The 27,435-nt window shown below is 35.6% G+C and overlaps 1 protein-coding gene and 1 pseudogene across 1 annotated transcript in view; both read right to left on the minus strand.

Moving 5' to 3' along the window:
• The window catches only part of MDGA2 (MAM domain containing glycosylphosphatidylinositol anchor 2), an 826,010-nt gene that overhangs the window by 210,020 nt on the left and 588,555 nt on the right, over nt 1-27,435 (minus strand). The window contains exon 7 of the mRNA XM_029239755.1: nt 24,541-24,870. Within this exon, the coding sequence (XP_029095588.1) occupies nt 24,541-24,870 (330 nt within the window). The remainder of the gene's footprint in view (nt 1-24,540; nt 24,871-27,435) is intronic.
• LOC114905050 lies at nt 8,726-9,244 on the minus strand (annotated as a pseudogene).

Here is a 27,435-nt window from a genome sequence, read left to right on the forward strand (position 1 = left end):
TGGAAGTATTTGGTAGTATTGAGTAATTTGTCCATGCTATGGCTTTCCTCTATCATCAATTTTAAAGAAAGGCTAGTTAGCTCTACAACAGAATGTCCATTTGGACCCATATTCTAAGACTTGTATTATTTACAGTCTTGTGGGTAAATCATATATGAAATAGGCACTTATTTTTCAACATGCCATCATACCATATGGTAAGCTTACTGTTTTTGTCCATAATATGAATAAGCATAAACACATCTCTTATCATACTCTGTAAATAAAAACTGCCTTTTCTGCACTGACATACACTTTTTTTTTACTGACTCACCTATAATAAATGAGGAGATGCTAATAAAACAGGATTGACAATGTTTTACAAATCTAGCTATAAAGAAGAAAGCATGTATTAAAAACAAACATGAGGTTAAAATAGCACGGTGTTTGCATTTTGAAATTCTTAGGGGAAATGTGCATGCACACACACACCCATACATACACACATGCACAACGCTTATTTTTTAAAGAGTTATAGAAAATCTTATTACAATGGTATTGTTAGTTATTTGAAACATATGGTGAGATGCAGAATCCTGAAGCGAAGCAACTCTGGAGAGTTTAGTATTAGAAGATGGAGGACGTGCAGTGCCATTCAATCAGGAAAACAGGTTTGGCAGGCAACAGTTATGGCTGTTCCAACTTCCCTCTCCCAGCAGGTGTTGCTATGGCACAAGAATAGCCTCCGAGGGATTCAGTGGAACACAAAGTGTAAGATGAAAGAGCAAAAGAGAAAATCATTCTTTGGGTGGCATTCATATTTTCTCTGCTACACAAGCTACAAGGCCAGTTGCAAATAAATACTTGCCGCCTCATAAACAGATAAGTGAAGGGAACCTTAAGCTGGGGTTGCTTAAGGGGTTATGTAGTATTCGCTTAAGTTTAGTTTTCAGGTATCTTGAATTGCTATGATCTTCACATAATTTGGTTTGCTAACTTGAGCTTATAGTAAAATATTTTCTAGAATCATTAATATAAATCTATAGCAACAAGACAATTTTTTACTGACATTTTTGGGAAAAGGTGTGAAAGCATATCTTTTTTCTGAGTTTAACCTCCCTTTCCTGACTTATTGTGTTTCTCACGTACTGCAATACAGAAATGTGCATGACGGTCACTGACTAATTACGTAAAGTCTCGCATGTGAAAAACTTGTTTTCTTTGAGACAACTAAATAAGAAAACAGGACTAAGATAATTCTGCTTGCTAGTGACTCGAATTATGTTAACATTTTAGCAAGCTAGGAATCTGAACTAGACTGAGAAAAACTTGCTTTTTTCTGTAATAAGAAAGGAGATATTATAATAGTCAAAACCTCAAATAAAGTGCTAAGATCTTTAATTACTAAGATATGACCAGGTCATTTGATGAAAAGCTAATCAATCTATAATCATTTCTGGGAAATAGGGGACCAATTCCTCAACTTAACTCTCTACTGTTAATCAAGTTCCATTTCATGTTTGGTATATATTTTTTTCAATAATGCAGAGTAAAGGTGGAAAACTATAGTTAATTGGGTATAAACAATTGATTAAGAATTTAAACTTGAAAAGTTGAATACCACATTCTATACATGTATTATACAAACTGAAGGTAACAAACAGGAAAGAGTCCTATAGCTTAAAAGTTAGCCCAGAGATTCCCAAATTCTTGGAATTCTGATATTCCATTACACATTTGTGTTCTTGCCTACTCACTCTTGAAAATGGTGCCATGATTTATCCAAATATTTTTAAATGCGTGTATAAATGCACTATCCCTTAAATTAACATTATGGGAGTAACAAAAGCAGAACTACATGTATGAAAACTTAGGCCCTAGGCTGGAGCTATTACCGATTCATCTTAATACACATTTTTGAGCCCCTCAAATAGGTAAATATGCTTAAGACTGGGGGCAAGAGAGATAAATTAGACCTTTAACTACATTTAAAACTTTCAGTATGCATTATGGAAGCTGATAAATAGGGAGAATTCTCAGTAACTGATAACTGCTCACAATCATTTTTAAATCAGAAGGCCTTTTTTAATTGACATGTATAGTCTGGAAGAGTTGTAAGTGTACAAGATTAGAAATTGGACTTGGACACAGGGCCTAACCACTTACTAGCTGTGCAATCTTGGATTGTGTTAATCTGTTTTCTCATCAGCAAATAAGGCTGAGGAAAAGGAGAATTTAAAGATAAAATGGCATAATGCACATTAGAGCATCCTCTGAAGTGTAAAGTATTTCAAGTTGTGTAATATACTTGTAAAGAGCGAGTCTCAGGTCTGGCAGCCTAGATTCAGATCTTAGCTCTACGACCTATTAGCTGCATGACCTCAGGAAAGTTATCTAACCAGTATCTCTCAGTTTAAGTAAAGTGAATATAATATTATCTACTTCAATTTTCTTTTTTTAGAATTAAGCAGTATAATACACATAAAATCTTGAACACAAGGTTTTTCATACAGTAAATACTCAATATAAGTTAGTTATTATATTTTCTCCTCAATGCCTTTTATTATGGTGATATCAATGACTGTATTTTATTGTTCTGCATATATTTCTATATTGAGGGCAAATATTTTGTTTTATTCATACCTGTGATGTCTCAAGTACTGAACATGGGTACACATAGGGTCAACAAAATATTTTATAATTTTTATATATATATCATTACCATTGTCAGCTGTCTTGGAAATATGCATTCATTTCAGATGAGGACACTATTTGAAGAAGATAATATTTTGGAGAGGACAGGAGTGAACCTTTTTAATCTGAGTAGTCAGAGGCAACCCCCAAAGCCATCCAAGGAAAGAAGGTGCAGATTTCTGCTATTAGATATAATAATTTGAACTGTGTGTTTGGACTGTATTATAAAATGGCACATAATACAGATATCCTTTGTCAGTTGCTTCATTTGCAAATATTTTCTCCCATTCTGAGGGTTGTCTTTTGGTCTTGTTTATGGTTTCCTTTGCTGTGCAAAAGTTTTGAAGTTTCATTAGGTCCCATTTGCTTATTTTTGTTTTTATTTCCATTTCTCTAGGAGGTGGGTCAAAAAGGATCTTGCTGTGATTTATGTCATAGAGTGTTCTGCCTATGTTTTCCTCTAAGAGTTTGATAGTGTCTGGTCTTACCTTTAGGTCTTTAATCCATTTTGACCTTATTTTTGTGTATGGTGTTAGGGAGTATTGTAATCTCATACTTTTACATGTACCTGTCCAGTTTTCCCAGCACCACTTATTGAAGAGGCTGTCCTTGCAACTGTATTTACAATAGCCAGGAGATGGAAGCAACCTAAGTGTCCATCATCGGATGAATGGATAAAGAAGATGTGGCACATATATACAATGGAATATTAGCCATAAAAAGAAAAGAAATTGAGTTATTTGTAGTGAGGTGGATGGACCTAGAGTCTGTCATACAGAGTGAAGTAAGTCAGAAAGAGAAAGACAAATACCATATGCTAACACATATGTATGGAATCTAAGAAAAAAAGTCATGAAGAACCTAGGGGTAAGACGGGAATAAAGACACAGACCTACTGGAGAATGGACTTGAGGATATGGAGAGGGGGAAGGGTAAGCTGTGACAAAGTGAGAGAGTGGCATGGACATATATACACTACAAAACGTAAAATAGATAGCTAGTGGGAAGCAGCCGCATAGCACAGGGAGATCAGCTTGGTGGTTTGTGACCACCTAGAGGGGTGGGATAGGGAGGGTGGGTGGGAGGGAGATGCAAGAGGGAAGAGATATGGGAACATATGTATATGTATATGTATAACTGATTCACTTTGTTATAAAGCAGAAACTAACACACCATTGTAAAGCAATTATACTCCAATAAAGATGTTAAAAAAAAAATACAGAAATCCTAGCGCCCATTCTATTCCTATGAAGTAATGAGGTTTGGACATTCCTCCATATATACCTATCTCTCTCTTATGAAGATGACAAAATGTCATTGCTGTACATTTTCACAAAGGTCAGGGTCTTGCCATGAAAACTGGGAACCAGTAAGTAAAAAGGAACTATCTGATCGTGTTAATTATGTGAATGCTTTCCTGTGGGTGAAGGAATTCTAAATTAAAAGGATAAGCTATAAATTATATATCAAAAGTGCAATGAAAGCACAGCAAAAGAAAGATGCTTTAAAGAAATCCACAATTTATTTTATTTTCTAGAGCAGGGGTCCCCAATCCCTGAGTCGTGGACCTGTACTGGTCCGTGGCCTATTGGGGAACCGGGCTGCACAGCAGGAGGTGAGCGGTGGGCGGGCCAGCGAAGCTTCATCTGCTGCCCCCCATCGCTCACATTACCGCCTGAACCATCTGGCCCCCTCCTCCACGCACCACGCCCAGTCTGTGGAGTAACTGTCTTCCACGAAACCTGTCCCTGGTGCCAAAAATGTTGGGGACCGCTATTCTAGAGCAACTGTTGCTCACAGTGATAAACTCTTCAGTACCTAATGGCTAGAAAAATCAATTTACTTCTATAATAAAAAGGTCATTTGTCTCCTTGTAGAATCCATCTGACATTGTTTGGCCTTTTATACATGATCACTCTGAACAATGCCTGTGGTTTACAAATTCCCTAATTATATCACTGATTATGTACTACTGAATATGCCTTATCCTGTGGAAATAGACACTATCACCATTTTAATAAACATTTTGACATAAAATGAAGCTGGCTCTTTCATGCTTTGTCAAGAGCAAAGTGAAACAACCAGTGAACACAATGTTCCATCAACAGATTAGGACCACATGTTCTTTAGAGCAAATGAGATTTAATTAACAGATCCATTAGCAGAGAACTGGTCAGTTAAAACATAGGAGAAGCGTTTTCTTATAACACATGGACACTTTATTAACAAATATTCTACAAATGCATGATTGTATTTTATGATTCATTCTGCCAGTCTGTAGAAGTATAGAATGCTACAGTAAAAATATGGGTCTAATTTTAAAACCACATAAAAACTCATATAACATCATTGATTGGAATGATATATAACTCATTCTAAGCTAATAAGTGTGTGAATAGAGTTTAGTACCATTTTATTAATATAGTTTTACATTCCATTTTATTCCTAAGCAAGGATATTTCTGTTTAAATGTCAACTAAATACATTTTGTTTACAAGTATTATTTAGATAGTCTTGGTGAAAGGGGATTACTTATGTTTCATTTATAGTGAACTGTAATTCATACTAAGTGCATTTTAGAGTGCAGACATTTGAACTCCTTGTCATTTTATTATTTCTACTTCGTGTATTTAAATTACCAATATATTTCATACTGTGCATAGAACCTTTTTTTAAAGTGCAATGATATGCTTTTAATTTCACATCTTTTTTAATCTCATCATTATTATGGTAGAACATCCCTAAAATTTGGGAAATTCTGATGTATTTACCTGATTTATTTATGTACTCAGAGGAATATGGTGTTCTCAGTTCTTCCCTTCCCCTGCAAACTATTGTCTTGTCTCCTTATCTAAAGCTTTCAGTTTGAGCCTAGGCTGTCTCTTAGGCTGACTTTCACCCAACAGGACCACCCAGGCTCCAATTCCTTAGTCAGAGAGATAAGAAGGCAGACATGCCATGATTTGGGTTTTCTGAAATGGATTCACTCAACAAAAATATTTACATTTCTCAAAGTTTATCCCTGGAGTCTGAAATCTCATTATGTGTGCTTGTTCCGTTGAGAAGCTGTGTGTTTTGTGTAAAGACCCTGGGTTTTGCAGTCAGAATTGAACTATGTTTAACACTTTGAAATGCTTCAGCATATGCTAATACTTTGCTTCTTAAACTGGGTGTGGATATATATGTATGTAAACTATTTAAGCTTTATGCTTACAATTCATGCTTTTTCTATGTTTTTGTTACGTTGCTGTAAAAGTTAACAAAAATACTTCACCATAGACAATGTGATCTGCACTTGCGTGCTGCAAGTTTTAATGTATAGACTAGGGTTACTTTAATATGTAATTCATGCCACTCAGGAGTACACAGCCCTAGATGTGGTTAGGCAGCATTTTAAAGACACAAACTCTGGGTCCACTCTTCTCAGGAAGCTAGAACAAGACAAGTATCATCATGTTGAGTTGCCCTAGATAATTTTTAACCTAGCATAACGCTGAAAGTGGTCTCCTTTGTTGAAATGAATATTGCTCAATCTATGCACCTAGGTTAGAACAGGGTAAGGCCATGCCCCATTTTAGTGAGAGGAATATGAGATGAGCAAATGGGACCTGACATCCTAACACTCTTTGAAGCGGTGTTCTCAGAGTAGGGGAGAGTGTTGTGCCCCACTATCAACCCAACACATAGTCACAGGAACCAACTAGAATATTACCTGAATTCCTTTTAGAATGTTTTAATACCTGCCTACAGTGATCTTTTGATGCAAGGCCCTTGTCAAAGGCCATAACTGAATATCAGAATCACCTGCGATAGTAAAGGGACATACCCACTTAACGTAAGATGCTGCAAGCTTATACTGAATTTGGAATCTGAGATTGTAAACTTGAATCAGGTTATGGCTATAGGGAGTGAACAAGTACCTAAGCTTTGGGATCCCATTTTCCTCTCTATAAATGGAAGGCACTAGGTAATCTATAAACGTCCTCAGTATTTAAAAATGATGCCAATAACTGAGACATTTAGAAATCTTTTTAAAATGTTTTACAAAATAGGTATATGGGAACCTGCCCCAATAATCTTTTGTTTTTTTTAAAAAATAAATATTCAGAATTCATAAATATCCTCAAATTGTGCCATCAAAATCCTAATTGTAATGATTTTCTAAATTTATTTAATCTCTTTGCTAAGCTCACTGATATCACACAATGAAGGATGAAAAATTAAGACTGTAAAAACTAATGATGTTCTTTTTATGTATTAAAATGAATTCATTTGTAAGCAGATTTTCAGGGGAAATTCCTTTGCACTAATGGTAGTTCTAACTTCTATTTTGGAGCTATTGTAAGAAATAGCTTTAAGACATTCCAAACTGTAAAATGAAACCTAGTCACTACAAACAAATTATATCACTATAATAATTGTTCCATCTAATGCCAGAAATCTAGGATTCTAGATCTTTTGCTATCACATAGACCAAAACGGTGATCAAACTGTTAGTCGATGGATCTAGTCTCTATGGCTACTTCTATTTATTTCTCTGTTCTTCAATTGATAATGGTAGCTTGGTAGTATCATCTAAAAATGACATAAAAATTCCAAGTGTTATCATAATCGTATCAGCAGTGAATCTAATACCACTCTCCACATCTCTATCTTCTCCTCTAGTCAAGAGACACAGAGTCAGTCCTGGTATTGTAGCTTTAAATAATATACCCTGATTTACATCCATTCTCAACTATGAGTTTGATGGAGACATTTATTCTTCATCAGTTAATGAATATAATTTTCATAATTCTTTCTTTAACTTGTGTAAGTTATTGCTAGTTATTACAATATTAAGTGCAAATTATGGAACTAACTGTGTTCAGTCCTCTGGATCAGAAGAATCTCATTTAAAATTCAAATAGTTTCTATGTCCCCATTGCTTGCATTTATAAGTGGATGAAGGGTATAGGAAACATAAATTGGGCATTCTTTCCTATTTCTCATTGACCTGCTCTTATCTCAATGTAATCTGGGAATTTCAAAAAGTGTTTAATTCTGCCAAGTGAAGGAAATCCTCAACACATGACACAGTAATTAGACAACAGCTAATTAACCACTGTTAAACTATGGCTTGTAAGGTAAAATCTTGGTTCTGATATTTGGGGAAGAAAGTGCTGGATATTTTAAGATGATAATTGGAGGAAAATCATAAATCCGATGTTATTTTCATAATTAGATAGATTCAGTTTTATGAGAAAATGCAATATAAAAACATGATTAATGTTTATTCAACTACTACAGAAAATAGAGAATTAATTTAATGCAGGCAATCTTTGCATTTATGCTCTCCCCAAAAATAAGCAGTAGAAATATTGATATAATTTATGCTTCTCAAAACAACTTATAACTTCCTGACAAGGCCAACTAAAAATGTTTCCAATATTCTTCTCACTTTTGTAAATGATCTAATTGAAAAGAGAATTAGTGTAATTGTTACTGTCTGTAAATCTCTTTCTCTCATTCTCTCTCTCTTATTTTCTCTCTCCTTCCCACCCACCTTCCCTCCTTCAATTTCCAATCTTTTCACTTGAAGAAATATAAGCGCTCACTTCCACTATCAAATTCCATGCATCAATATTAAAGTACTTGAAACAAATATAATCTTCACATGCTGATAAAAAGGTATTGAAGGATCTAAAGATGCTGTAAATACAGGAAGTTTTCCACTGGATATTCCCCTCTTTCATTTGGTTTCCACTGACCACTTTTTTTCCATTTTCTTCATGGTTTCTGCTTTTTCCACCATGTCCTTGGACATTTGGTTTGTTTTTGCTTCATACTCTCTTCTTGGATAAGCTCATCCACTTCTAATTAAGGCAACTACCTGTGAAGTCCATGTTCTACTTCTGACCTTTCTCTCGATTATTAAACCCTACTTTTTTTTGGGGGGGGGACCATACAACAATCTTTTATTATGTATGGGTTTTTAAAATTATTTCTGCAATCTCTCCATACACAGGCAAAAAAATAAAAGTACTGTTTAGCATATTGGAACTTGCAAACTTGATCACTGAATAGAGAAGGGAAAATTATCCCTACAACATGCTTTACCAGGAGGCCAATTCATCTGCCCACCTCCAAGAACATGGAGATGAACACGGTAGACAGACTGTCCCCAATCTGAACCTTCATTCACCACCATTTGATAACCCTTCTTCAGGCCTAGATCAGCAGCACATTTCTTGCCAACAATCATTAAATGTCCAAGAAGACTTTCACCATTATCTTCTGCTGCAGAAATCTGGGATATATGCTTCTTGGGTATCACCAGAAAATGTGTTGGTGCTTGAGGGGAAATGTCATGGAAAGCGAGACACTGGTCATCCACATAAATGATTCTGGCTGGAATTTCCTTGTGAATGATCTTCCCAAAAATCGTGTCATCACCAGGCCAGAAAGTCTGAGCCTTAGCCCAAACCCTACTTTCTAATTGGTCACCAGAAACTTGAGAATGTCTTACCAACCTTTCAAGTACACCTAATCCCAAACCAATCTGTCCTCTCAAACCTTTCCTTAAGTCCCTCATTCAGACTTAACATTCCTCAGAATGTGGCATTACCATATTCTGAACTGAAGTATAACATTTTGGAATCATAGAAGTGTAACATACTTTGGGAGGACTGGAAGAACTCATCTAAGCAAATGGCTTTCAACTACATGTTTTTCATACCGTATGCACATGTATGTGTTTGTGAACTTAAGTCAGAATCCCCTGTCCAAATTTAATTGTAGATAGAAGTTCTATATATAAAAGAGAGATATATTTTGTTCTATGTGAAATGGCAAGGGAAATAAAAAAGGGTAAAATTCTCATCTGGTTACTTCCCTTCTCCGCACAGTTCAGTAGACCCTGAGAATAGTTTTAAAAAATCTCTAGTTGCGATTGGAACACCATTTAGAAATCAGTTACCCAGCTGATCCCTTTATTCTACAGACGGAAAGCTTTGGGGTCCAGCCAGACATAAGGTTGCAATGCTATTAAGTGGTAAATTTGGGCCTGGACCCAAGTCCAGGGCTCTGCACACACTAAGCTGCCTGATGTCAATCACGCACTCTCCCAATTGACTTGAGAGCATTGGTCACTGACTTAACTGCCCTTAACAGAGGTTGTGAGTGTCCCTCAGCACTTCATCTGATTCCTATCAACCTCTTCAGCTGAATAAATAGTCTCCCCCCGAACCTGACCACCACACACACACTCTAATGGGCAAACTCTTTTTTTCTTATATTCTTTTTCCACTCTATATCCTCAAACTCTTTCTTAAAAGTATCCTAAAGCCGTGGTGGAGAGAAAAGGAACTAAGATGCAAAGAGGTTACCTGACTTCTCAGATGTAGTTTATGAGCGAGTCTCATGCTTCTTCTACCAGCTAGGCCTTCTGTATCTTTCCCTCTCTAACCTGACACATCCATAAAGTAATACATATCTCCATGGCCTTAATTTACTTCCTAATAAAAATTTTCTGCCTCCTCTCTCACATTATCACTAACGGACTCACTGAACACCTCCTCACAATGCAAAGGTAGTCTACAATGTTGGGAAAACAGAGGAAAAGTTTTCTTTGCCCAACTGATTGATTGCGAAGCTTCTGAAATGCCTTCTGAAACTCTCTTCTATTTCTCCACGGTCTTTCCTCTGTCTCTTTTTGGAACACTGCAGATTCACCCAATGAATAGGCCCTCCTGACACCAATCTGATTATGCTGCTACCTTGATAAAATTCCGTGGTCGTCCTTGACTGTGTGAAGGAGATCTAATTAATTCATTTCCTCCTAAGATCTAGTGCCAAATAATCCCCATTCTTAATCCAGCTCAGATGCCGCCTGCTCTATGGAACTCTTGCTGAATAGATTCAATAACTTCATCTTGTATGCTTCTATATCACTCTGATAGTTTATAAAGCAAATACTTGACTTTATCTGTTAATACAAATTTTCAAGTGTATGGGATATAAAATCCATGAACTAGACCCTATACATTTTTATTTCTTCCTATAGTCCCTTTCCTATAGTGGTTGTTTAATAAATATTTTGGGAGGTTGAATGTGCACTACGTTTCATGAGTTAATCCCAGAATTGTGGAAGACAGCTCTACCTAATTTCTCTTTACCATATTGGAACACTTGGCATTATTCCGACTTGAATCGTCAGTTAACCCTTGCCTCTCAAATTTAAATTTTCAACCGCAATCTTCCTCCGCTAAGAACAGATTATTTAAGGCTGAGGGCTTGTGAAATAAAGGTCAGATATACCAAATGGAAGGAAAAAATTACCAGTGACGTAAGCTGTAAATACTGTGTTCATCTCTTGTGGTAGGTTTCCTTTTTTGTTTTTTTTTTTTTTTTGCGGTACGCAGGCCTCTCAGTGCTATGGCCTCTCCCGTTGCGGAGCACAGGCTCTGGACGCGCAGGCCCAGCGGCCACGGCCCACGGGCCCAGCCGCTCCGCGGCACGTGGGATCCTCCCGGACCGAGGCACGAACCCGCGTCCCCTGCATCGGCAGGCGGACTCAACCACTGCGCCACCAGGGAAGCCCGGTTTCCTATTTTTATTAAGAAAACCTTAGACGTTTTAGGAAGTCTCTGTAAACTGCTCTCATTTGATTTAACATACCTCTATTTTGTGTAATTTTAGCAATTTCACTCCAAGGTCATTTAGCATATTCTAATGGGCATTTGGTAAGCCTTCTGGAGGTATCTTTATTCTGAAAATATTCAACCATGGATTTTTGACTGTTTGAATGATTGATATCAATAGGACACTAGACTTTAGCTTCAGTCTTCATCAATGCTACCTGAGGCTAACTGATAAAAACAATAATAATACAAACAATAATGTCTGATGTGGACAACTGACATTTTCTCAAACTTAATTTAGTGTGAGTATAACCATTTTTAGAAAACACTGCTACTTTTCGTTCATAATATATATTTTTTGGCTTTTCATTTGTTCCTTTTTTTTTTTTGAATTTTTGAATTTTATTTTTTTATACAGCACGTTCTAATTAGTGATCAGTTTTATACACATCAGTGTATACATGTCAATCCCAATCGCCCAATTCATCACACCACCACCCCTCACCACCCCGCGGCTTCCCCCCTTTGGTGTCCATATGTTTGTTCTCTACATCTGTGTCTCAATTTCTGCCCTGCAAACCGGTTCATCTGTACTATTTTTCTAGGTTCCACATATATGCATTAATACACAATATTTGTTTTTCTTTTTCTGACTTACTTCACTCTGTATGACAGGCTACAGATCCAACCCCCTCTCAACAAATGACCCAATTTCGTTCCTTTTTATGGCTGAGTAATATTCCATTGTATATATGTACCACATCTTCTTTGTCCATTTGTCTGTCGATGGGCATTTAGGTTGCTTCCATGACCTGGCTGTTGTAAAGAGTGCTGCAATGAACATTGGGGTGCATGTGTCTTTTTGAATTGTGGTTTTCTCTGGGTATATGCCCAGTAGTGAGACTGCTGGATCATATGGTAATTCTATTTTTATTTTTAAGGAACCTCCATACTGTTCTCCAAAGTGGCTGTATCAGTTTACATTCACACCAACAGTGCAAGAGGGTTCCCTTTCCTCCACACCCTCTCCAGCATTTGTTGTTTGCAGATTTTCTGATGAAGCCCATTCTAACTGGTGTGAGGTGATACCTCATTGTAGTTTTGATTTACATTTCTCTAATAATTAGTGATGTTGAGCAGCTTTTCATGTGCTTCTTGGCCATCTGTATGTCTTCTTTGGAGAAATGTCTATTTAGGTCTTCTGCCCAGTTTTGGATTGGGTTGTTTGTTTTTTTGATATTGAGCTGCATGAGCTGCTCGTAAATTTTGGAGATTAAATCTTTGTCACTTGCTTCATTTGCAAATATTTTCTCCCATCCTGAGGGTTGTCTTTTGGTCTTATTTATGGTTTCCTTTGCTGTGTAAAAGCTTTTAAGTTTCATTAGGTCCCATTTGTTTATTTTTGTTTTTATTTCCATTACTCTATGAGGTGGATCGAAAAAGATCTTGCTGTGATTTATGTCAAAGAGTGTTCTGCCTATGTTTTCCTCTAAGAGTTTTATAGTGTCCGGTCTTACATTTAGGTCTCTAATCCATTTTGAGTTTATTTTTGTGTATGGCGTTAGGAAGTGTTCTAATTTCATTCTTTTACATGTAGCTGTCCAGTTTTCCCAGCAACACTTGTTGAAGAGACTGTCTTTTCCCCATTGTATACCCTTGCCTCCTTGGTCATACATTAGTTGACCATATGTGTGTGGGTTTGCCTCTGGGCTTTCTATCTCGTTCCATTGATCTAGGTTTCTGTTTTTGTGCCAGTACCATACTGTCTTGATTACTGCAGCTTTGTAGTATAGTCTGAAGTCAGGGAGTCTGATTCCTCCAGCTCTGTTTTTTTCCCTCAAGACTGGTTTGGCTATTCGGGGTCTTTTGTGTCGCCATACAAATTTTAAGATTTTTTGTTCTAGTTCTGTAAAAAATGCCATTGGTAATTTGATAGGGATTGCACTGAATCTGTAGATTGCTTTGGGTAGTATAGTCATTTTCACAATATTGATTTCAAATCCAAGAACATGGTATATCTCTCCATCTATTTGTATCATCTTTAATTTCTTTCATCGGTGTCTTATAGTTTTTTGCATACAGGTCTTTTGTCTCCCTTGGAAGGTTTATCCCTAGGTATTTTACTCTTTTTGTTGCTATGGTAAATGGGAGTGTTTCCTTAATTTCTCTTTCAGATTTTTCATCATTAGTGTATAGGAATGCAAGAGATTTCTGTGCATTAATTTTGTATCCTTCTACTTCACCAAATTTACTGATTAGCTCTAGTAGTTTTCTGGTGGCATCTTTAGGATCTCTATGTATAGTATCATGTCATCTGCAAACAGTGACAGTTTTACTTCTTCTTTTCCAATTTGTGCTCCTTTTATTTCTTTTTCTTCTCTGATTGCCGTGCCTAGGACTTCCAAAACTATGTTGAATAACAGCAGTGAGAGTGGACATCCTTGTCTTGTTCCAGATCTTAGAGGAAATGCTTTCCATTTTTCACCATTGAGAATGATGTTTGCTGTGGGTTTGTTGTATATGGCCTTTATTATGTTGAGGTAGGTTCCCTCTATGCCCACTTTCTGGAGAGTTTTTAACATAAATGGGTGCTGAATTTTGTCAAAAGCTTTTTCTGCATCTATTGAGATGATCATATGGTTTTTATTCTTCAATTTGTTAATATGGTGTATCACATTGATTGATTTGCATATACTGAAGAATCCTTGCATCCCTGGGATAAATCCCACTTGATCATGGTGTATGATCCTTTTAATATGTTGTTGAATTACGTTTGCTAGTATTTTGTTGAAGATTTTTGCATCTATATTCATCAGTGATATTGGTCTGTAATTTTCTTTTTTTGTAGTATCTTTGTCTGGTTTTGGTATCAGGGTGATGGTGGCCTCATAGAATGAGTTTTGGAGTGTTCCTTCGTCTGCAATTTTTTTTTTTTTTTTTTGGTACGCGGGCCTCTCACTGTTGTGGCCTCTCCCGTTGCAGAGCACAGGCTCCAGATGCACAGGCTCAGCGGCCATGGCTCATGGGCCTAGCCACTCCGCGGCATGTGGGATCTTCCTGGAACAGGACACGAACCCGTGTCCCCTGCATCGGCAGGCGGACTCTCAACCACTGCGCTACCAGGGAAGCCCCCTCTGCAATTTTTTGGAAGAGTTTGAGAAAGATGGGTGTTAGCTCTTCTCTAAATGTTTGATAGGATTCACCTGTGAAGACATCTGGTCCTGGACTTTTGTTTGTTGGAAGATTTTTTTTTTTTTTTTTTTTGCGGTACGTGGGCCTCTCACTGCTGTGGCCTCTCCTGCCGTGGAGCACAGGCTCTGGTCGCGCAGGCCCAGCGGCCATGACTCACAGGCCCAGCTGCTCCACAGCACGTGGGATCCTCCCGGACCGGGACACGAACCCATGCCCCCCACATCGGCAGTTGGACTCTCAACCACTGTGCCACCAGGGAAGACCTGTTGGAAGATTTTTAAGCACAGTTTCAATTTCATTACTTGTGATTGGTCTGTTCATATTTTCTATTTCTTCCTGGTTCAGTCTTGGAAGGTTACACCTTTCTAAGAATTTGTCCATGTCTTCCAGGTTGTCCATTTTTGGCATAGAATTGCTGGTAGTAGTTTATTAGGATGCTTTGTATTTCTGCTATGTATGTTGTAACTTCTTTTTTCATTTCTAATTTTATTGATTTGAGTCCTCTCCCTCTTTTTCTTGATGAGACTTGCTAATGGTTTATCGATTTTGTTTATCTTCTCAAAGAACCAGCTTTTAGTTTTATTAATCTCTGCTACTGTTTTCTTTGTTTCTATTTCATTTATTTCTGCCCTGATCTTTATGATTTCTTTCCTTCTGCTAACTTTGGGTTTTGTTTGTTCTTGTTTCTCTAGTTCCTTCAGGGTAGAGTGTTTATTTGAGATTTTTCTTGTTTCTTGAGGTAGGCTTGTATAGCTATAAAGTTCCCTCTTAGAATTGCTTTTGCTGCATCCCATAGTTTTTGGATTGTCATGTTTGCATTGTCATTTGTTTCTAGGTATATTTTGATTTCCTCTTTGATTTCTTCAGTGATCTCTTGGTCATTTAGTTACGTAGTGTTTAGCCTCCATGTGTTTGTGATTTTTATGTTTTTTCCCCTGTAATTCACTTCTAATCTCATAGCATTGTGTTCAGAAAAGATGCTTGATATGATTTCAATTTTCTTAAATTTATTGAGGCTTGATTTGTGAGCCAAGATGTGATCTATCCTGGAGAATGTTCTGTGCGCACTTGAGAAGAAAGTGTAATCTGCTCTTTTTGGATGGAATGTCCTATAAATATCAATGAAATCTATCTGGTCTATTGTGTCATTTAAAGCTTGTGTTTCCTTATTTATTTTCATTTTGGATGATCTGTCCGTTGGTGTAAGTGAGGCGTTAAAGTCCCCCACTATTATTGTGTTACTGTCAATTTCCTCTTTTACAGCTGTTAGCAGTTGCCTTATGTATTGAGGTACTCCTATGTTGCGTGCATATATATTTATAATTGTTATGTCTTCTTCTTGGATTGATCCCTTGTTCATTATGTAGTGTCCTTCCTTGTCTCTTGTAACATTCTTTAAAGTCTATTTTATCTGATATGAGTATAGCTACTCCAGCTTTCTTTTGATTTCCATTTGAATGGAATATATATTTCCATCCCCTCATTTTCAGTGTGTGTGTGTCCCTAGGTCTGAAGTGGGTCTCTTGTAGACAGCATATATATGGGTCTTGTTTTTGTATCCATTCAGCAAGCCTGTGTCTTTTGGTTGGAGCATTTAATCCATTCACGTTTAAGGTAATTATCGATATGTATGTCCCTATGACCATTTTCTTATTCGTTTTGGGTTTGTTTTTGCAGGTCCTTTTCTTCTCTTGTGTTTCCCACTTAGAGAAGTTCCTTGAGCATTTGTTGTAGAGCTGGTTTGGTGGTGCTGATTCTCTTAGCTTTTGCCTGTTTGTAAAGCTTTTGATTTCTCCATCGAATCTGAATGAGATCCTTGCCGGGTAGAGTAATCTTGGTTGTATGTTCTTCCTTTTCATCACTTTAAGTATATCATGCCACTCCCTTCTGGCTTGTAGAGTTTCTGCTGAGAAATCAGCTGTTAACCTTATGGGAGTTCCCTTGTATGTTATTTGTCATTTTTCCCTTGCTGCTTTCAATACTTTTTCTTTAATTTTTGCCAATTTGATTACTATGTGTCTTGGCATGTTTCTCCTTGGGTTTATCCTGTATGGGACTTGCTGTGCTTCCTGGACTTGGGTGGCTATTTCCTTTCCCATGTCAGGGAAGTTTTTGAGTATAATCTCTGCAAATATTTTCTCTGGTCCTTTCTCTCTCTCTTCTCCTTCTGGCGCTCCTATAATGCAAATATTGTTGTGTTTAATGTTGTCCCAGAGGTCTTGTAGGCTGTCTTCATTTCTTTTCATTTTTTTTCTTTATTCTGTTCTGCAGCAGTGAATTCCACCATTCTGTCTTCCAGGTCACTTATCCGTTCTTCTGCCTCAGTTATTCTGCTATTGGTTCCTTCTAGTGTAGTTTTCATTTCAGTTATTGTATTGTTCATCTCTGTTTGTTTGTTCTTTAATTCTTCTAGGTCTTTGTTAAACATTTCTTTCATCTTCTCAATCTTTGACTCCATTCTTTTCCCGAGGTCCTGGATCATCTTCACTATCATTATTCTGAATTCCTTTTCTGGAAGGTTGCCTATCTGCACTTCATTTCGATTTTTTTCTGGGGTTTTATCTTGTTACTCATCTGGTACATAGCCCTCTGCCTTTTCATCTGGTCTACCTTTCTGTGAATGTGGTTTTTGTTCCACAGGCTGCAGGACTGTAGTTCTTCTTGCTTCTGCTGTCTGCCTTCCTTCTTTCATTATTTTCAATATATAATCTGAATAAAAACTGTAAAAAAAAATGGTTCTGAAGAACCTGGGGCAGGACACGAATAAAGACGCTGATGTAGAGAATGGACTTGAGGACATGGGGGGTGGGAAGGGTAAGCTGGGATGAAGTGGGAGAGTGTCACAGACATATATACACTACCAAATGTAAAATATATAGCTAGTGGGAAGCAGCCACATAGCACAGAGAGATCAGCTTGGTGCTTTGTGACCACCTAGAGGGGTGGGATAGGGAAGGTGGGAGGGAGACATAAGAGGGAGGAGTTACGGGGATATATGTATATGTATAGCTGATTCACTTTGTTATAAAGCAGAAACTAACACACCACTGTAAAGCAATTATACTCCAATAAAGATGTTAAAAAAAACAACAACTGTATTACTCAAACAGTTTCCAGACAAGCCCCCTAACCACTCCCAAGACTTCCAGATTGTTGTGTTTACATGTCTCCTATATAGAAAACCTGCATCAGCCACAGAACAATGTTAAGGCTAACATAAATGAGCAGAAGAAACAATTCCAAATTATTAAATAAATTTTTATAAACATTTAATATAATGAGTAAAACCTATTTTCTAATAGGCAATGTTAAGCATAAAATATTCTTCTTGGTAAATTCTATATACCTAAATATGAATTTTATAACTACGCCTGCCATGTAGGCTGACATTAATACCATCCTTTACTGAAAAAGCACAAATAAATGGAATTCGGTATCTCTACAAGCATGCTGTAAGCCCAATATTTCCTGAGGAATGTTCTGTATACATGGTCAATAAAAACAATATTATGCAGTTCCTTTTTTCTCTGATAAGTTCATTAAACACAATAGCAATTTAAGGGTCTAAGAGCCACAGTAAAGGTATCAGCTAGCCACGTTTAGTTCCAGTTCCAATGCTATATAGGTGAAGAGGCATTTTCAATGCCTAGGAAAAGAAAGTGGGAAAGGCTGCAGAAGAGATAATTCTATTTTTTTTAGTGGGATAGTTTCCCTACTGACACGCTGATTAAAACACTATTCTTTCTGGCCCTTATCAGGGACAGTTATAATACCCCTTCCAATAAACACAAGAGTCAACTGAGAGAGAGGAATTTTCAACACCTAAAGAGTAAATTCAATCTGTATGAAATTAGTCCTGCCTAAGGCCAGTGTGAAAGTCAGCCATCCATTCTGAAATAAGGAAACTGTCTCCATATCCAGGAAGACTCTAAAGTTTGGCGTAAATCTCACTGTTTTAAAATTGTGGTTTTTTTCATTGTTTCCTCAGCCATTCAAAATTTAAATATATGTATATAGAAACAGATAAAAAAATAGGTGAAAGAGTTCACAAACAGAATAGAGACAGTAGCAGAAAATCTTATATGCTAGGAATGAGATGAGCAATTGCAAAGTAATCTTAGGAATCCTTGCAGCATAATTCTAGAACATGGGCACCCTAGCAGAGAACAATATGTTTAACAAGGAGCCCAGTAAAATATAGTTGACCCTAAAACCACATGGGTTTGAACTGTGTGGATTTTCAATAAACATGTACTATAGCATTACATGATCCCAGGCTGGTTGAATATGAGGATGTGGAACCTCGAATATGGAGAGCCTGACTATAGTATACTCGAAGTTTTCACAGCTCAGGTGTCAGTGCCCCTAACCCCCACACTGTTCAAGGGTCAACTGTATACACATAAATGAGAAATAAGGAATAACTGAGATTTTTGCCTCAACTATTAGAAAATATATTGATGTTTGTACAAACAAATAAGTTATACATGGATTTAACTTAATTTCCTAGTAAGTTCACAGAGTTCAGCTTTGTTATGATTTTATTTCTTAATTAACAGGGTTTCAGAAGTCTAGGTTAGAGGTTAGCACACTATGGCCTATGGGAAAATATGGTCCACCACTTGTTTTTGTAAATAAAGTTTCACTGGAACAAAGCGGTACCCATTCATTTTATTGTCTGTGGCAGCTTTCCTACTATATTAGCAGAGCAGAACAGTTGCAACAGAAACCATATAGCCTGAAAAACTAAAATATTTACTATCAGACTCTTTACAGAAAAAAATTGCTGACCTCTGTTCTCCATCATTAATTTGGATGTGATGGTTGAACCTCACAATTTTGGAGTCAAGAAAGAAAATGAATTTTTCTTTGTCCAGTAACTCAGGAACCAATTACATAACTTTTGACTACATGGAAGCTTCCTCTGAAGCTTCATTGTCAGTTCTTACATGTGTTAGTCTTACTTATGACTTCCTCTTACATAAAACAACCTGTCACCCACTATAGTCATTCTATCAGTTCTGATCAGCAAAATTTCATGAGTTTCTACTCCTCCTTAACTTGAAAAGGGCAAAGAAGCAAATCCAATTAAGAAGACAATCATTTGTCTTTTGCTCTCATGCTCATCAACTATTCTTATTAGTTGTGTACCATAGTCCTCTATTATCAAGAACTTTTATTTCACAGGTGTGAATACTTGTACGGACAATTAACTATCATAATTATAGTAACTAGCCAGGTAGTCAGCAGCAAAGATAAAATTTCCAACTAATTTTCTCAATTTGTTTCCTTCTCTGTGTACCTATGCTTATGTTGCTGCCTCCGGTTTAATCCTCTAAATCTTGCTCCATTTTCTGCTATATAAAATGTCCCTGTACTCAAACAGGGGAGAAAAAAAAAAATCATCAAATTTGTATTGAGTCTTCTGCTATATGTGCCTACCAGATGTCTCACCATGGAATTCCACAGATCACCAGGCTCGCTGTTTATATTTTCTAGGCATGATGCAGATGCTTCAGAGTTTACTATAAACCTACGAGTTTTCAGGTCATGCAAAGGAATACATGCAAGCTGAAGAGCACCAAAGGACTTTATGCATAACAATACTGGAGGAAGCAATGGGATATTTTTCAGCAACCCTCTGAAAATTAAAAATCTACTGTAACAATTATACTTATGTAACTGAATAAGAAACAGGAAACAATATTTTAAGGGTTGATTTTAACTGTTGCCAAAATTTTAGGCTAAAATTTACATGCATTTTCCAGCAAGTATGTGAACGATTTTCATTTTACAAGATTAACTGCAACAATTAATATTTCAGTATATTTAATTTTTTAATTGAGAACTTTACAATTACTACAATGTAAGTTACCTGCAGTCTAGCCACATAAAATATAGCTTCATTAAGGATAATAATAAAATTGAAATAAACCAATAAAACTTGCTTGTCTTAATATCAGTTAATATTAATTCTACAGTAAAAAGCAAGAATCCCATAATATTTCTGGGACTTTCTTCATCCTGTATATTTTGCCAAATGTTTTCTCCCTTCACTGTCACTGTCATAATGCTCCTTCTAGCAAGATTTAACTTAAATATTGTTTTTCTGTGGAATTTTCCTGTGCTCACATTGACAAAAACATTCACGAGTCCTACAGAAGTCTGATAAAACTTTAAGTACAGCATCCATTCCACTATATATCGTGCCTATTTTTAAATGATCTGACAACTAAGTAATTTGACAACTTAGATTGTAAGCTCCCTAAGGGCAAGGCCCACTGCCTGTCACCATGAGACATACAGCCAGATACAGAGCAGTAACACAGTAAAAGAACCTGCAAGGGACATGATTTTAACTTGACAGAACAACAAATACTCACAATAAAACAGTTTGCATGTTTGCAGAACCAGGAGGAAAAAAAATGTTTCTAATGTTGAATTAATGTGAAAAGAAGACATAATCTACTATCACATATATCATAGTTTTTATTATTCAGTCAGATGCATGAGGAAAACTCCAAAATGCATGTAGCCTCTCTCTTCAAAGTTTTTTTTTTTAAATCAAATCACTGCCTTTTAAAAATATGAATAATTCTGTAAACTAGGATTTACTTTCCTGAGATATTTTATATTTCAATTTTAAAGTCCTCAAAAACATATCTAGAGATGCAGTTCTGTCATTTAAAGAAACAGTTTTCAAACTGTTAGGCAGAAGTGCCTTATGGTACCTCATTCTCATCTTAGTAAGTTTCATATATGTCTCTTAAAACACAGTAACAACTAAGATTCAATGTAAGATTTTGTATGAAAAACAAAAGGCTCAGATTTTTTTTTAAGTTTAAAATGTCATCCTAAAATTGCTTACATTTAACATAATCACAATGCTTAACACATAAGAAAACCACTGACCACTTGGTCAATTCTAAATTCCCTAAAATAGTACTAACTAGCAAAACCCAAAATGTAAAAGGGCCCCACATATATTTACTTATGTCTTAACAGTAGTTTCCTTCTTTTTGACTTTGCTGAATTTGTGGGAATTTCCTCTGAATCCTATATGGTTCATAGAATTAATATAGTTTAAGATTTTCCTCCATGCTATAGCTTGTTCAAACTCTATCCCCAGTAATATCTCTATATTTCAGATTAAAGCACTGCTTTAAGTGTAGTCTTCTACTCTGTGGGGATAAAAATAATTTTTATTGATACCAACTGAATCACACAATCTCTGATCTACAGATCTTTATATTGCACTCTGGTATTCAACTCTACTGTAAGCAAAATGAAACATCAAACCCAGTTTCAGCATGAAAATAGAATATGTAATCACATTCGTGACTTATCCTTTGGGTTAAACACCATCTTCTGCAGACCCCTCTATCAAAATACAATCCCGTGCACAGGCCAGTCCTGCAAGCATGTCACCTGTGCAGCCATGCTTAAAAGGGTCCCACACTTGGTTTAATGCTCTGATATTGCCATCATGGAATCCTTATCAAGTTCTAAACTAGGGACACATTCTTAAAATTTTTCAATGTATGCCACAAATTATGGAGCCAGTCCTGCCCCTGAGAGTGATAACATATTAAATAATAGTATAAATTGGTCTATGAATGATTTTCTTAAAGTCTGCAGGGAATTACAAGATCAAGAAGAGAGACACCAAATGTCTACCTTGCAGAGGTAATAATAGGAGGAGGAAAGAAACCTAAAAGGAAAGCTACATGCACAAATTAGCTCATTTTTTTGATTTAATTATAATTTATTGAGTATCTTCTAAGTGCCATGTATTGTTCCAGATGCTGATATTACAACAATGAACAATACAGAGGAAGTCCCAGCCTTCATGGAGCTTCCACTCTAGGGAGGAGACAGACCACAACCAGGTCTGTCTGTGGTGGATAGGGAACAAAAAAGGGAGTGTTTTGGATTTAATATATCTCCTTCATCTCGAGCACTGTCACCTTTGGTAACCAGACAAATAATAATGGTTAAAAAACCTTAATTATTACAACTAAACTTTTATTAATAAGAGGCATTTCTTGAGGATTTTCTGCTTTTCTGATCATCTTTTGGAATTTTCCTTTTAAGATTTTTGGAAATTTCATGAATCAATGCTGGTCATTTACAACACAGTTTCAAATAGGTAACTAACTAGTGTATATAAAAATGAATGTTAGGACTCATTTTGTGAATAATTATATAATGCTCCTTTCTCCTCTCCATTCTCTGCTCCCTCTTTTGTCTAAGTTTAATGGTATATGAACTGCACTCCCATCAGACAAGTCTGTTTAGATAGGAGCACTGATTCTTTACATATAAGTTTTTGTCACCGGTTTCAAAAACGAAACAAGCAAACAAAACCAGGCAAACAACCAAACAAAGCAATGGTCATAATTCAGTGTAGACCATCTGGAAAATTGTCTCTCATAAATAAGGAAAAATGATCATGGATTTTACAAAATTGTTCTTACTCTTATGGGAAACATCATATATGGGTGTCCCTAGCATGTTGATGGAGGTATTCAATGGACATCTGTTGATTGAATAAATACATAAATGAATGATGACTGACTGAGCATATCAACAGCTTTCCTTAGATATCCTCAAATGAGTCCATCTAGGGATAGCACTAATTTTTAACACAAGTTAGATAAAAAATAGTTATTGTGGTTTTGTTTGTTTGTTACCTAGAAAAGGACATATTTCCAAACACAAGTACCTTTCATCACCCTAGAATGGAATATCCTTTAGAAATAATGCAGAACGGTGAAAAGTAAGCACATTTGGTCAGCCTGAGGTATGGACCATATCCCTTAAGGAGTAAAATCAATCCAGCATGCATTGCAATTTGGAATCATGAAAAGACACAAAATCTCAGGTCAATCTGTTAACATACAAGAGTCAAAATACTGCCTGACTGGAAAGGAGAAGCCAACCATTTAAATTCCCTCAAAGCTCTGTGATGACTTAGATGGGTGGGATGGGGGTGGGAGGGAAGTCCAAGAGGGAGGGGATATATGTATACATAGAGCTGATTCACTTCATTGTACAGCAGAAACTAACACAACATTGTAAAGCAAATATACTCCAATTAAAAAAAGCAAACAGAGTATGTCTGCTATCTACATTTGTGCTCTATGTTTTCAACACACGTTATTCACCCTAGGATTATATAAAAATCCTAAATTAAAATTCAATCTAGTAACAAGCTGGCAAAACAAATAAAGCAACGTTGGAGTTCTCCAGATGCATACTGATTGCAGTTCATAGAATCACAGGGCTTTAAAACATCCTAAGAATTAAGTTAATATGTCCTCCCATACCAAAATTACCCTGTAATTTTCCTTATCCATAGACATTCATTTAATTGAGAGAAAATTGATAACATATTTTTGGTTTTAACCTTAATAGAAGAAATTTCACTCCAATCTATTTTTATATTTAGCCATTCTCATTGTGAAGAGATTCTATCGTAAGGTTCTTGAAAGAGTCACATCTGATCACAATTTTAACATGTTTATCATTGGTTTTTGTTGGTGGAAAATACATTTCTTATATTCCTTATATTTGAATACTCAAATTATCTCTCGGTATTTTCTTCTTTGGACTAAATAGCTTCTGCTTGCTTCACAATTCTGAAAATTGTCCTAATTCTTTAGCCATTTGGTGTTTAACATTATTAATTAACATAATTTTAGGTTTTACAGAGAGTTCCTAGTTAATAATTTAAAAACTGGTACCATTTAACCCAGAAGCCTATACCTATCATAGACAACACTATTAACTTTATTTGCACTATTTCTGTAAACCTCATGTAAATCTAAATCAAATCTAAGTCTAAATCAAAACCTAATGTAATTCTAAATCTAATCAAAATCAAAGTCTCTTAACATGATATTTATTGGGCATTCGGAATGTTAGGACTTTGGTTTCAGGAAGCTTTTTGAAAATTAGAATGTTCTTAGCTTGGCTGAAGACTATTTTGTTTTACATAAAAAAAGAAAATTATTCTCAATGTGAACATCTTTTGAATCATAAATATGCTTCTTACCTGTGCTGCTGGATATATTAACATCAATACTGATATCAGATATTCCTCCTCCCTTCAGAGATGCTACACATGTGTATGTCCCAAAATCCGTGAATTTTAAATCAATGATGTCCAAGTTTGTCGTTCCCGGGGAGACATCTGGATCAGTCTGCGTAATAACCATCCGTTCAGAACTTCTTAATGGACGACCATTTTTAAACCAACTAAATGTTAACTCCTCAGAAGGAACAGCTTCTACTTGGCAAGATATTTTCACCTCACGCCCAATCTGGATGTTGTCATCTTTGTGATAAGGATCTGGTGTGATCCAAAATCGTCCTTTTTTTAATGCTAAAACATAAAAATTTCGTAAGTTATTAGTGTTACTTTCATAATGTTAGGGATGCATTCACTCTAGGTAGTCATCTCTGGGCTGAAATAAAGTAAAACAAAATAAAGTAAAATGTACATATGTTTCTTCAGTTTCCAAGTAGTGTGCATATTAATAAATCTCATTTAGGTAATTTAGAAATAATCTAAAGACCTAAGTCACTTAGACACTCTAAAACTGATTTTTATAAATTGGTTAATATTTTCCAATAATATAAAAAATGCTTTAAATCTATATATGATACTTAAACATTGTTGCCATTGAATTTTGAACAAATGATGAAACATGTTTATATAAAGTCATTAGGTATTAGAGTTAAAAATAATTATATGGATCATTAAGTCCAATTCCTTACCCATGTCATACTTTAATTATGGCACAATTTCCCAAATAACTCAAATATTGCACAAATTTCATATTAAAGAAAATTCTTCTAAGATTGTATCTACATGCTGACCAAAACTAGTTTGGTAAAAATTCAGTCAGTTCATATTCATGAGGTATTTTCAATAGTAGTGAAATAACCTGAATTGAAAGAAATACTTTTTTCAAAAAATTTGCTTTGATGGCTCTATTCCACCATTCATAGATGTCTCCAGTAGAAACTGTTTGCTGGCTATTTCATGCAGATGGCCAAAAGAACCTCTTGGCAGATGGCTTGGAAAACATGCTGTGTTTGTATCCTAAGTCTAAGGTCAGTGATGTTCTCACAACCTGTGTCAGTAATGATAACTACCAGAAACTGCTGGGGGAGCATCTATTGGCTTCTTAAGGGCTCCAGTTCTGGACTCTGAATGATACCATGTACTCAATTTGGAATAGAGTTTGTTCCTTTTTGTGGCAGTTATACTCATATACCCATCTTTCTCTTTTCCAACATCCTACTCATGCCCCTCTCCTTTAACATCACCATCCCTATATGATGAAACATAGCATGTGCAGTGAAACATAATTATCATTTGCTTTTACAATTAAACCTAAATATATGATGACACTGGCAAAAGTGACGTGAACTTAGAAGACCTGAAGATATTGGAGGCCTTCTAACTGCATTCTGGGTAAAATTTCCTCAATTTAACTTGATTTTCCTCAGTCCAATGAAGGCCAGGAAATACCATGGAAATCTGTAGTACTATTTAAGAATGCACTAGAGATTAATACATTTTTAAATCTTAAAAAAATTATTTTAATTTTCTTTACTTTTCAGTCTCAAATATTTTCATCTGCTTTCTTGTTTGCATCTTAATAAGGAGAGAGAAATGAGTATCAAAAGCAACATTTATATCATTCTTTTTATTCAAGAAATATTTATAGGGCTCCTGTTCAGGACTAGGCACTAGGCAAGGACCTTATAACATGAGATGAACAAAACAGACATAAACTTGACCCTCATGTATGGCAAATTGTGTACTCATAACTTATAGTCCAGTTTATCTACCCAATGTATATGACACCTATGTCTAAAAAAAGATATGAAATGTTTTATAAGTTTGAAGAATTCTGAATCTCAGAGGAGAATCCTCCAAAATATTGTTTAGAAAATGCACAAAGCTTCAGTCTTAATGAAAATACCGAAAGACAAATATTTAAATCACATTCTTATATTGTTGTTTGTTACATCTTCCAAATGCAACTTATGAAACTTATTTATTCCCAACCATAACTTTATCAGTATATGACTTTAGGATGAAATCAGGAGAAATTATGGCATTCTATTATGTACAGTTATATATTTATATTTTAATAGGGTGCTGAAATATATGACTTTATATCTAGAAAAGGAAATGTGCTGAAAATGTCCATATCTGGCTACTATATTTAGTATAATATACTGTGCACATATAATTCAAATGCAATTAAATTTCTGTAGCACATAGCAAATTATAAGATCATAGAATGTCCTTTACTTTTTTTTTAACAGACCTAAAAAAACAGTATGTCAAGGAACATTTACTTTTGTTAGCATTCATAACATTTAAATGAAAGTTTCCTTTCATTTGGTAAGAATTTTCCTTATCCTGTTTCTATAGAGAAATAATAAAGCTAAAAAAAGTTAAACAGACGATTCATACTTTTCAAAGATAAAAATTTTGTATATATATGTGTAATAGTTTCATATGGGGGTACATTTAGGATAAATTCCACTCCTAAGTTTTATGTTGGTTGCCATATACAAATATGACAAAAAACTCTGATGTTTCAGTGATTAAAATTTATTGACTAGGCAGCTTTTGTTTTCTAGCTTTGTTTTCTGTACAGTGACATATTAAAGTGATACTGATGTTGAGAGAACTGCAAATTCATCAGACAAATTAGATTTAAACTACTAAACAATTCAAAAGCCACTGATAAAAAAACAAGAGATCAATATCTATTTACATATCATGGACTGTTTTATTCATGAGAAATAACTTTTAAAATCCAAAGTAAAAATATTTTAAATATTATAAATCTAATAATCAATTCAGAAATAAAATTAAATATGATATGTAACTATAGTTTTGATAGAAAGCAATATAAGCAAG

This window comes from Monodon monoceros, unplaced genomic scaffold (assembly GCF_005190385.1).
Source record: "Monodon monoceros isolate NGI ecotype Baffin Bay Population unplaced genomic scaffold, NGI_Narwhal_1 Super_Scaffold_21, whole genome shotgun sequence".
In the NCBI taxonomy this organism is placed as follows: Eukaryota; Metazoa; Chordata; class Mammalia; order Artiodactyla; family Monodontidae; genus Monodon; species Monodon monoceros.